This window comes from Bos indicus x Bos taurus, chromosome 5, assembly GCF_003369695.1.
Source record: "Bos indicus x Bos taurus breed Angus x Brahman F1 hybrid chromosome 5, Bos_hybrid_MaternalHap_v2.0, whole genome shotgun sequence".
In the NCBI taxonomy this organism is placed as follows: domain Eukaryota; kingdom Metazoa; phylum Chordata; class Mammalia; order Artiodactyla; family Bovidae; genus Bos; species Bos indicus x Bos taurus.
Window position 1 is genome coordinate 36712942 of NC_040080.1, and position 13199 is coordinate 36726140.

A 13199-nucleotide genomic window follows, 5' to 3' on the forward strand; every position below is an offset into this window, starting at 1 on the left:
CCTGGTGGGCTACAGTCCACGGGGTCACAAAGAGTCGGACACAACTGAACAACTTCACTCAAGGGTCAGACTTACTCTGTATTGAATAAATCAATATGATTAAGCCTAGTAAATACTTAAGACAAAGATTTTTGAGAATAGGAATTCACAGTTTAGTACAAGTGGAGTTTTGGGTGTATTTGTACAGATGAGGTTTTCCTATAAATATTTATACCTGTAAATCTCTGGATAAAGAAACATTTAAGGAAGAACAAGAAAGGTCATAGCAGAAAATGTACAATGTGGCTGTGAACAAAGACTACTACCTAGGTCTGAAATTCAGTCTCAAGTCTAATAACTTTCAACTTATGTATATGATGTTTCTATTCTACGCTTTGATCACTTAGACTCTAATAGATTTAAATGCCACTTAATTATCCCATATTTTAAAAGCACCACTAATTCAATCCTGCTTTTAAATTTGATGGTTTGAAGAAAGAGAGTGTTATTTTGTGGCTTCCCTTCCCTGCAATCCACAGGCAGTGGAATCACCCAGAGAAACTGTTAGCAAAGTGCAGTAACTATGATGTCCATCTAGCAAAACAGGAGAGTGAAACGAGAGTAAGAATGAAATTTAACCAAAACAACAAATGTAGGCAAAAGGGAAAAAATAAATCATCAGGGAAAATAATAAATAAAAAATCCAAAGTAAGACAGAAAGAATCACCCCTCACATCTCAAGAATCACAGTGAGTATAAATGGGGCATGGCTAACCAGTCAGACAACAAAAATAAATATCACACAGAAATTCTGACAGCCACAGACTCATGGACAGTCTTAATTCTGACAGTATTAATGACAATACTTTGAGCATTTATACTTTCCAATTATTCAAGTATAATATAATGTACTGTAAGAAAAATGTATGAAATAATGGTTGTGAATGATGCTGGATATTCTTGGGAGAGATAGCCCACAATGGGAAAAAGAGGAGGAAAGAAGGAAAAGAATCTCAAAGCAGTTACCCTGAATTGAAATTGTCAACTGTCTCCTGGAGTACAGTCAACAACTGTTGAAACCTGTTCTGAGACTGAGCTTATGTGATGCTTCTTGTACAAAGATTTTCCTAAATAGTATACACTGTCAGCTAACATACAGCCTATGGGTATTTCACTCATGAGCTCTTAGTGAATAAGAAAATGTTTTCAAAGCAATGAAAGATAACATTGCCTCCATTAGTGTTTATCTGTGATCCTCTTAACAAGCTATGTACAAGCTGTGCATGTTCAGTCACTATGTCCAACTCTTTGCCATCCCATGGATTGCAGCCCACCAGGATCCTCTGTCCATGGGGTTTCCTAGGCAAGAATGCTGGAGTTGGTTGTCATTTCTTTCTCTAGGGATCATTGCAACCCAGGGATCAAACCTGCGAGTTCTGTAAGGATATTAACTGCATTACCTGTGATGGGAGTTCTGTTTTTCAGCCTATCCACCTCCATAGTGAAGTCATCCTTCAGAAAAAGGAACCCAATAATGGAAAACAGGTAGACAAGGATGAGGGCAAGAACTGCAGTTAGAATAATGGATCGGCCGTTCCGTGTGACACTTTTTATGACATTGAGCAGGGTCTCTTCTCTATATACCAAATCAAAAAGCTACAGGAAAAAAAAAGAAAAGAAAACAAAAGCAGGGAAAAAAATACAATGAAGCAACAAATACCAGGGTAATCACAAATACAAATGCAGCCATTTCAGTTTATCCATGAGAGAATAACAATATAAATAAGACCTTAAAAATGAACCAAGATAGGCATTTCTTCTCTAGTTGGAATGTATTAATAAACTGCTTTTCAATAAAGATAACTCTAACATAATATATAATGTGCATCTGTTGATTTCCTAACCAACAAAATATCAATTTTTTAAGACATGGAAATAGCACAAAAAATTCAAATTTGAATTTAGAATTATAATATTATAAGTAATCAACTTAGCTGCTTATTCCCTCTTTTTAATCTTTCTAATATTCTGCAGTTGCCTCTGGAATAAGTAAAATAGCTAATGTGAAAATGCTGAATTATGTTCACCTACGTGATGAATAATTGACAGATTCATTCAATGTATTGTTTAATTAAGGGATTAGAGGTGAGATGACAAGAATTCAATTTTATGAGCCCACTATAATATTAATAGAAAAGTATGCAATTTAAAAATATTTGAGATGTGTAAACATCTTTCTTAGTTAAACAGGTAGAATGAGGGCAAAATCTATTACTTTAGTATATACTTGTGGAAACAAAAGTCTAATAAACAGTGCTAATTCATTTCCTCTAATGGGTTACTATCTATTTTGTATTTAGTAGTAGAAAATCTATGCTCTAATTAAGAACCTAGGTATGTGTTTGCTATCTGTTGTCAACATTAAGGAAAATTTTACTTATTGTTATAATGTTGAAATTAAACATCAGAAAGTACCTGTTTATTATCAAAAGCTAGTTAAAAGCAATAAATTAACAGTTACTTTAAAGAAGGCATTAATAGCAGTATAGAAATGAATAGTATTTTTAACACTGGAATAATTGGCTTTGTCTTCTACTACCTGTGGGCAATGATTAGAATTTCTGAACTGGTTTAGATTATCAGTGTCACTCATCCTTTCAGAAACACCAAGGTTTTGTACACTGTTTTTCTAAGTGCTGAGGCTCATATGGTTACTTACCAATTTAACTGCAGCTGTGCAAATAATTGCTGTAAAGATATTAACTTGTTTGCTCACTTTAAGACACTGATATTTTATGATGGTCAAATATAAAAACATATGTTTAACTATTTGCTATCTGTTTATCTCAAGAGGGAGCTACAACATTTAGAAATAAAGTCCATATTCTTCCATAAAGACAAATTAAGCAATGCTTATTCAGCTTCCAAATTATTGACCCAGCTTATTTAACTGATTTAAACATTTAGTTGACAGAAAGGAGATTTTTTCCTCAGTTGAACAGTGGCTAAAAGAAAAGGTCTGGCAAAATATCCAGTTCATTTCTGGATAGTTTCTGAAAGTTTCTAGTTTTCAGAAGCCGATGGGATGCTTGCTAAAAAATACATATTTTGGGACCCCATTCCATATGTATGGAATCAGAAGTTTGAGAAGGCAAAGGTATTGACATTAGACAGATGAATGGTTCCTTCTATTTCTGAAAGAAAAATCTAGAGTGTGGTTTTTATTACTGGTTAAAGGATGCCCGGGCATTTGTGGACATAACTGAGAGTGCATATTCATATATTTTTTAAATATAAAAATATTTAAAAATACATTGAAATACTATTTTAGCACTATATTCAATAAAATGTCCTTCTAGTACCCTAAACATGAAAATGAAATATATCCTTTTATAATCAACCCAATGAAGACAAATTAGCATCAGTGTTGTACAATTTGAAAGATGAAAGATGAGGAAAATGCAAAAAGAAAATAAGTTAACACAAATTAAAAGTAACATTACTACTAACAACTCATATAATAATTCAAATATACCTTTATTTTGTCAAAAACCTTTCCTTCAATAATGCAGAGTTACATACATCATTTCACATGCTTTTCATATTATTTCTTTAATGGGTCTTGATATTATTAGTCTCTCATACTAAACCTATCCATTTTATAAATAGGGAGGTGTTTTTTATAAAAACACTGTCATAAATTTTACATATTACAGTCAGGAAAAGGTTCTGGGTATAACCTATTATATCATATATAATACATGATATAACTTGTTTATTAAATATCATAGGCAGATTTTTTTAAATGGAAGTTTTATGGTGAATCAGAGCAGAGAAGATATTCATTTGCATCCCTGGATTAGAAAAAAAAAATCTACTTTTGATTGCTGAATACTAATCTAACTTAACTGCCTTGAATGTAATTTTGTATCCTTATGTTGATAAGGGACAAATCCACTCTTCACTGCAGCTCTTTCCATTGCTTTAGGGTAAATGAAAATGTAGCATCTTATTGAATCCTCCTACATGGCTGTTCTGGATAACAGGGCAGCAGGAGACTATGGATTTGCCTCTCATGATGTAAGCAAACCAGTCAAGATAATGTTTTTAGATCTTCAGCTTGTTCATTAGGAATTATTTTACTGGGTAGTGCTCTCCTCTGTACATCAGTTGTGAGCTAAAGATATAAAGAAATTGCTCTTATGGCATCATGATGCTAACCTGGTAATGCTCTACTGTTCAAAACATCATATACTTGTATTGACTCCTCTCCTGGCTTATGGCTAGAGAGCATACACATAGGAAGGAAAACTAATAATCAACAAAAAAACAAAACCAAAACCAAAATCCAACTTTAGAAAAAATCTGCAAGTCCATCCAATGAATAGACATATGTAAATAAGTTTAACAACAATGCCATTTTAAATCTGAAACTGTAAGACTGTCCTTAAAACAACTCACTGTCTTTTTGCTAACTGTTAGCTTTCCCTCTCAGTTTATTTATATGCCATTCTAAAGATAAACAAAATACTTGGGATTATAAATAAATACAATGAATTCAGTATCAAGAAAATAAATCCCTCTTCTTGGTCAAGAATCTCTAAGCTAATATGATGTGGCTAAAACCCAAAGCAGCCTGGGTCAAGAGCTGGGTCTCAGAGAGTACATAAAGAATCGCACCACCTATGTAGTATCTCAGAGAAAAAGACTAAAAATAATAATAATGCATGATTTTCCTAGGCAAGTCTAAAAATAACATAATTTGTCCTCAATGCCAGACTCTGCTTAAAAAAATCAAAGAGAGAAGCATAAGAAGCAGCAGCATTGTGTATGTTTTTCAGCAGTGACTGTCCACATAGAGATGTACTCACCAGGAAGCTATAGAAGAATTCATGGACAAAGAGGCCCAGCATGCAAACCAGGACATACGCCACGTGGTAGAGAAAGGCCATATCCAGGATGACCGCTCGGTAGCCTCGGGTGAACGTACCCCGATTTCCAACAAAACTCACCAGAAACACTATTTTATTACAAAGCTAAAGGGAGGAAAAGATTCGATTTTATTGTCTTATTCATACTGGTGAAGCTCACAAAAACAGCAGGTCATTGACAAAACCTATTATTTGCAAAGTCTGTGGTTTTCTTTGATGATTTTCTCATTTTGCAATTTTTCAACACTGCTTACAAATCTACATGTAAACACCAGACAGACAAACCCTGTATTCTCTGCAATTCCAGGAAAAGGGAGCAAGAGTGATTAAGAGACGCAGCTCTGCAATCAAGACAGACCTGAATTTAAATCCTAGCTTTCCCACTACTATTATCTGATCCAGGCCATGCAACCGTAGGCCTTGCTTGTTTCTTCTCAAAAATCAGAATAAAGGAATTCCCACCTCAGAGAACTCTTCAAAGAATTAAATAATACGTAACGCACATGAAGTCCTTAGTACAATGACTTTTGAAATATTACTTATTATATCTTCCATATTAAAAGTAATACATGCAATGTTTTAATCATACTGTAAATGAAACAGAAAAATACATTTCCAGAAAGCAACCAGAGATTTGTCCTGGATTTTTTTATCCTGGATTTTCTCCACTGAATATTATTTTAAACAAGTAAGCAATTAAAAATTATTTTTAAAAATTTACTCTGCATTCATAAAAAATAAATATTTTTATCTATCTATATTAAAATAAATATAATACTTGCATGTATCTTCTAAGCTGTATGTATGGTAATTATTCAGTAAGCATTTTGGAGTGTGTATTATGCTTTGTATCATACAGAATATTTAATATTTAAGTTAAAACTACATTTAAAATTGCCTTCTGTGGCATAATTTTAGAATATAGAAATTTATACTGAGGTTTTGGGGCAATAACAATGACCCATGCAATGATTTCCAAAGAACACGGCTATCATAAACTTGGTGCCATCTCTTTGGTTCTAGAATCACTGCATTATTTATCAATGGAAAGACTAATTTTCCCATTTAGTTATCAAGGAAAGAATTACAGGTTTCAAAATTTCAGTTAGTTCTTTCAGATCATTTCTTGAGTCCTTAAAAATTTTCTAATGGCACCATATTTGTCTTTATGTGTCCAGACCTAACTTTAGGAAGACAGCTTGCTCTTTGCAACATCATAAATTTCTCAATGTATATGAAAAAAATTGTCTTATGGAATGATTATGAATAACATAAGAAGGAGAATAAACAACATTTTGGACAGAAGTAAAATTTGAGAAGTTGAAAAACCTTCCCTTCAACTTTCTGAAGTCCAAATCAATACAGATAAAATGAGAAAAGGCTTATCATTGCACCTTGTGAAGTTAACCAAACCAACAGCATGGCAAGTAAAAGTTTCAAACCCTTCCTAAGCGTGCTCCATGTTAATTAAATATCCTCTCAACAATCAACTTTATCAATTTCATCATCTTGCTAACAACCTGAATAGTGTCAAATGAGGTTTTACTTTACTGGTGTTACATCATCATATCTTGACATTACTATTAAATATAGCTACAGTATTAATGGATGTCTTTATGCTTACTATCCAAGAGCAAGTTTAATTCACTCACCCAAATCGTTAATATGAAACAGAAATAAGGAGTTCAATAAAAATGAAATTAAAGATTTAAATTATGACTTTTCATAAGGATGAATGATATGCTGCACACAAATTATTTATATATTGTGTCTTTAAACTGAGTCATAAAAAGTCAGGCACGAAAACTATGTACACATCCTTTATACGAAGTAAAAGGGATATACTGAATTCAAGTTCTCAAAAAGAGCAACATATTTCACTTCTCAAATGATGCAAAAGCAAGGACACACTTCTGCCTGAAAGGGCCTCTGCCATTTTTGCATGAAAAATAAAGAGTAGCCTTATTGGTTTCAAGTTAATTCTTCCGAACTTTGACCTAAAGTTTGATGTTGATGGACATGCTCCTGTTCTCTTGATGGAATTGGTACTGGTAATGACAGCCACCTATTTCTGCACAGAATAGAAACAAGGAATTTGAGGTCTTTTTAAGTGTTCATACCATGAAGAAATAAGTACAAGTATAAATGATTTGGGTAGGAAAGAACTTGAATGCTGGTTTTTCTTGCCCATAACCTTGAAATTTGTGAACTAGTCTTATTGAGCATTTTCCATGAAAGCTGGGAATATTAGGGAATTAGGAATTCCCTAATATTAGGATATTAGGAATATTAGGGAAAGCTGGGAAATAAAGAAGTTACAAAAACACTCTCCTTCTTCATATCATGACTACTGGACACTGTCTAACTAGTCCTTCATTTATCAATACCATTATGTAGGCAATCATTGCTTCTATGGCAAGGGTCCATGTGGGCAACAATAAATGGGGAGTATGGGAACTGGGCAAGGTGGTTAAAAGGCCATCCTCAGAAAAACAAACATTGTATATTAACACATCTATGTGGAATCTAGAAGAATGGTATAGATGATCTTATTTGCAAAACAGAAACACAGAGATAGAGAACAAACATATGGACGCCAAGGAGGGAAAGGGGGAGTGGGATGAATTGGGAGACCGGGACTGACATGCACACACTATTGACACTGCATAAAACAGATAACTAATGAGGACCTACTGGATAGCTCAATCTGCAGTGACCTAAATGGGAAGGAAATCCAAAACAGAGGGCATATACGTGAACACACAGCTGATTCACTTTGCGTACAGCAGAAACTAACACAACTCTGCAAAGCAACTATACTCCAATAAAAATTAATTTTAAAAAGGTCATCCTCTTCTGAACTGCTGTTGAAAGAACCTTTCAGTCAGCACACAAATGCAATATAAATGACCATAAATATCCCATGTATTTTTTTGTTCTCTATTCTTCAAAGCTGCCCTTGATATATTGGGTTGACTGAAAAGTTTTGTTTGAGTTTTCCTGTAAGATCTTATGGAAAAACCCAAACAAACTTTTTAGCTAACCCAACATTTTTCACTGGAAGGAATGATGCTGAAGCTGAAGCTCCAGTAATTCAGCCACCTGATGTGAAGAGCTGATTCACTGGAAAAGACCCTGATGCTGGGAAAGATTGAGGGCAGGAGGAGAAGGGGGTGACAGAGGATGAGATGGTTGGATGTCATCATCAACTCAATGGACATGAGTTTGAACAAACTCCAGGAGATAGTGAATGACAGGGAAGCCTAGCGTGCTGCAGTGTATGGGGTCACAAAGAGTCAGACACAACTTAGTGACTGAATAACAACAACAATATTTTCAACTAAGAATGGGGTAAATTATGTGAAGATTGGGAAGAAAAAGTGGTGGGTGAGGGAGAGAGAGAGTAGTAATGTAAGCTCTCTGTACAGCCTTTTAAAAGTGGCACATCATCCAAATGATTTATGAATGTCTTCTACAACAGCAAAATTAATGCTCATTTGTTAATTAATGTACACTAAAATAAGTTCATTAATTTTAACTAAGTAAATTAATTATACAGTATAGCAATAGTTTCACAGATACATTACATTTAATTGATATGTCTTTGCAAAACTTTTAACAGCACAGTATAGTGGAAAGACCCTGGCTTAGAAATTGGGCCATCTGGGTTCCAGTCTCTGTCATTAATTACTTTGGTAAATCCTCCTGGTCTCTATAGGATATGTATATACTCATTTCTAAAATGAAATGACTAGAAGGGAATAAGTCTGAAGGTGCCTCATAGCTCTAGAATTCAAACTGGTGTTCTTTAAATTTTGCTATTTTATGTGATCCCAGAAATTTCCGGCTGCCTTTATATTACCCTATTTGTTATTTGACTGTGTATTCCTGATCGGTAATTCCATCCCCATCTTACATTGTTCCTATTTATATCCTAGGAATAAATTATAGTAAAAGAAGACTGTCTACTGTTTATTGAAAAGCAAAACTAAACTTATTGTCTTGAACTATCAGTTCAGTTCAGTTCAGTTCAGTCACTCAGTTGTGTCTGACTCTTTGCGACTTCATGAATTGCAGCACGCCAGGCCTCCCTGTCCATTACCAACTCCTGGAGTTCACTCAAACTCATGTCCATCGAGTCGGTGATGCCATCCAGCCATCTCATCCTCTGTCGACCCCTTCTCCTCCTGCCCCCAATCCTTCCCAGCATCAGGGTCTTTTCCAATGAGTCAACTCTTTGTATGAGGTGGCCAAAATACTGGAGTTTCAGCTTTAGCATCATTCCTTCCAAAGAAATCTCAGGGCTGATCTCCTTTTGAATGGACTGGTTGGATCTCCTTGCAGTCCAAGGGACTCTCAAGAGTCTTCTCCAACACCACAGTTCCAAAGCATCAATTCTTCGTCGTCTGATATTCAGTTGCAGAGACAGAAAACTGCACCAGTGCTGGGAGAATACTATTAATCGCATGGGTTGAATTGAGTAAGAGACACTACTGTTTATACCACCCTTGTTTACTGTATTGTTTTGTTGACGATTTAAAAGTTTTCTTGGGCGATTTTGACTACATAATAATTTTGACTTTGACAACTGGGCTTATAGCCCAGTTGATAACTGGGCTTATGGTAATATAGCTATTTTACCATATATTCATCAACCATCAACTTTCTAACTCAAATATGAGATTATTTGATTCAAAAATTTCCATTTCAGTGATGTTACATGGGCAGGATAAGGTTGCCCATTTGTCAAAGCCTAAGGCAAAATTGTTATGTAGTCAAAATCACCCAAGAAAACTTTTAAATTGTCAACAAAACAGTACAGTAAACAAGGGTGGTATAAACAGTAGTGTCTCTTACTAAATTCAACACATGCGATTAATAGTATTCTCCCAGCACTGGAGCAGTTTTCTGTCTATGCAACTGAATATCAGAAGTAGGTTCCTCAGTGAGAATACTATAAGAAAAACACACAGAGTGTGAGAGTGTGTGTGTGTGTGTGTGAGAGAGACAAAGAGAGAGAAAAACGAAGAGAACAGGAATGTTTTGACTCAGAATACATATTTCACAGATATATACTGTATTATTATTATAAAAATGATCCAAAAATATGAATAATAAGAATTAATGGGATGGTTAAATAAATTAATTGGATGGTTAAATCAGAGAAGGCGATGGCACCCCACTCCAGTACTCTTGCCTGGAAAATCCCATGGACGGAGGAGCCTGGTAGGCTGCAGTCCATGGGGTCGCTAAGAGTCAAACACGACTGAGCGACTTCACTTTCACTTTTCACTTTCATGCATTGGAGAAGGAAATGGCAACCCACTCCAGTATTCTTGCCTGGAGAATCCCAGGGACAGGGGAGCCTGGTGGGCTGCTGTCTATGGGGTCGTACAGAGTCGGACACGACTGAAGCGACTTAGCAGCAGTAGCAGTAAATAAATTATATGATATCCATACAACTGGAAATATTATCATTACTAAAATGAGATTTACAAATAAGTTTAATGGTATGAAAAAATATTAAGTTATCCCAAATTGTTAAAAACTGTTTATATTTGCCAAACTAATGTTAATTTCCAGTACCCATAGCTAAAAGTATAATGCAGAGGGTGGGAAGAAAACTGTATTGGGTTATAAGATAGGCTTTTATAACAGAGAAAAACATTTGAATTTTTTAAGCATCTCAACTAGTGAGATAACTAACCCCTGTGACAAGACAAGAGAAGCTATCTGCAAACTAAATAAAACATTTTTTAGAACCTAGTAAAGATGAAGCATCATAATAAGCAGAAACTGATAATATGAAGTGCTCATAACACAGATCGAGGCTTTTCCTCCCACTTGATTCCTTTTCCAAAAAAAGGAACTTTCTGTATTTGCTTAAAACTGTGAAAGACACTGAGTCAGAAACAAACAAGTTCCTGCGAACCAAAACACAAACACTTTAAGGATCATGACAGCAACGTTCTACAATTAAATGCTACTTCACATATTAGGTACCTAGTAAACACCAGCCTTTATTGCTGTTTTATCATTATTACTGCTGCTGTTCTTTTTTAAATCTTCACACTAATCTCCTGAACTGATCTTCTCAAAAACCCATTTTACTGATGAAAAGAATGAAATTCTGAGGCATGCTATTTGCCTAAGGTCTGAAATTCTGATTCTCACTAAGTCTTGACTCTCAGGTAGACATTTTTTTCCTGTTTCTCATACCTATAACTTTAGTAATTACAGTTCCACGTGTTATACAACGCAATGTTTTAAGTGCAAATTAAGTTACTAAATATGTTAAGATCTAAGGTACAAACATGATTGATTTGTTTTTTTTTTTCCCCCTACCTCCTAGGAAATGGTAAACCATAGATAGTTCCTGTAATGATCCTGTACGTTAAATGTTAAAATAAATGATATTCACTAAAACATTTCTATTTAACTGTATAATATCAAAACTATAGATAAAAACTCTATCAATATTTATCATATCAAAATTATAATTATTCCATTTAATTTGTCCCAAATGAAAGCTGATTATTTTTTTTTCAGTCAACATGCTCTAGACAGGCAGATAATAATGCATTATTTAGGGGTTGTGCAAGTAAGTGTTTTATGCTCTGAATGCTTCAGAGTACCACAGATTGACAAAGTTAATAAGAAAGTTTTATCTCCAGGTATATTTCTTCTCATGAAGAAATTAAAGTATAAAACTTGTCAGTCAAACAAACAGTCATTTCTTATATTGGAACTATTTTCACCAAACTAGGCAGAAGTTATCTTTTTATCCTGTCTCCCGAGGGGGAAAATATTCCTAATGGTTTCGATTTTACCAATAGACTATAAAATGTTATTCCTATTTCTTTATATATTCTTGAAACTTCTGGATGACAAGAACATAAATCCTCTATTGGAGACCCAATATATGCTGTTATTTTGGGTCAAACTCTGTCTAGCTATTATTTCACTGATCAAATTTGAATTTTCTCACTTGGATTAATGTCTTATTGAGAATCAGCTATTACTTTATGCATATTATTTGCTTCTTCAAATAATAGGGTTCAATAGTCATTGAGTTTTTTAAAGAAAAAATAATAAGCTGTAAGTAGTAATAGGCTTAGAAAAAATCAGAAAAAGCCATGAAGATTCCTTAACTCACCTGCTGGAAATATTGCAAAATTAGCTTATTTCTAAAGCACAAAAAGTACAAGTTCAATTCATGTAAACCATTTTTGAATATTTAAGTACTAGGTATTAAGGTAAAGTAAAATGGGGCAAGGATTGAGGTGGACAGGATTATATCTACGAATGTGACAACCTCTGCCCTCAAGAAACTTATAGAAAAATATATTTGGTACTTTACAGAATTTTTACTGATAAACTCTTTGTATGTAGAGTATACTTCACTTTATTCACAATGATTGCAGAATAATTGGTAATATGGTGACCTGAATGTTCTAGTTTAATATATATAAACATATAAATATATCTGTCATATCAGTTCAGTTTAGTTCAGTCATTCTGTCCTGTCTGACTCTTTGCGACCCCATGGACTATAGCATGCCAGGTCAGACAGAGAGTATATCTGTCATATACATATATGTATATATGTATCCACCACATATATATGTACATATCTGTCATATATATCACGTTCAATTTTTGAAGAATTATAATAGAGATCACAAACATAGATTTGGCCATACTAGCTCAGCTTTATAATTCTCAGAACTTCAGTTGATTATTTCATTTTCAATATATATTTGCCACATTTTTTATGGCGAGGCACTGTAATTGTGTAAGAATACAAAGATAATCTTTCACCCATTCATCTACTCACTCATTACTTAATTTACTTAAGAAACATTTGTTGAGTACCAATCATGTTCCAGACTTTGAATGATTACTCATTCTTCTTAAAAACTTACGTAGAAGGGGAGATACCAGATACAGATACACAGACACCAGAATATAGGACATTATGCTAGAAATGCAGTTAAAAGTATAGAAAGTGCTTAGGCATGCAGTGGACATATTAGCAAGATTTATTTGCCTACATGGCAACTTGTTCTTTCATCAACCTGGTGATTTATTGTTTCTTAATATCCCTTTTCATCTGTGCCACACAGAAAGTTGTTTCGTCCCTTTAAAATTTTATCACTTGGGCAAAATTACTGCTATCTGCAATAGTAGTCTGGCTTACTTATCCTAAACTTACCTAGTAAGGTTGTGAAATGTGCTCCCTTGTTCTAATATTTTAAAATACAGCGAAAAAAAAAAAAACTTAATCTC

At 34.2% G+C, this 13199-nt stretch overlaps 1 protein-coding gene across 1 annotated transcript in view; it reads right to left on the minus strand.

The window, feature by feature from the left end:
* The window catches only part of ITPR2 (inositol 1,4,5-trisphosphate receptor type 2), a 589478-nt gene that overhangs the window by 98018 nt on the left and 478261 nt on the right, over positions 1-13199 (minus strand). Inside the window, exons 50-51 of the mRNA XM_027541575.1 lie at positions 4851-5015; positions 1440-1635 (exon numbers count right to left, since the gene is read on the minus strand). Of these exons, the coding sequence (XP_027397376.1) occupies positions 1440-1635; positions 4851-5015 (361 nt within the window). The remainder of the gene's footprint in view (positions 1-1439; positions 1636-4850; positions 5016-13199) is intronic.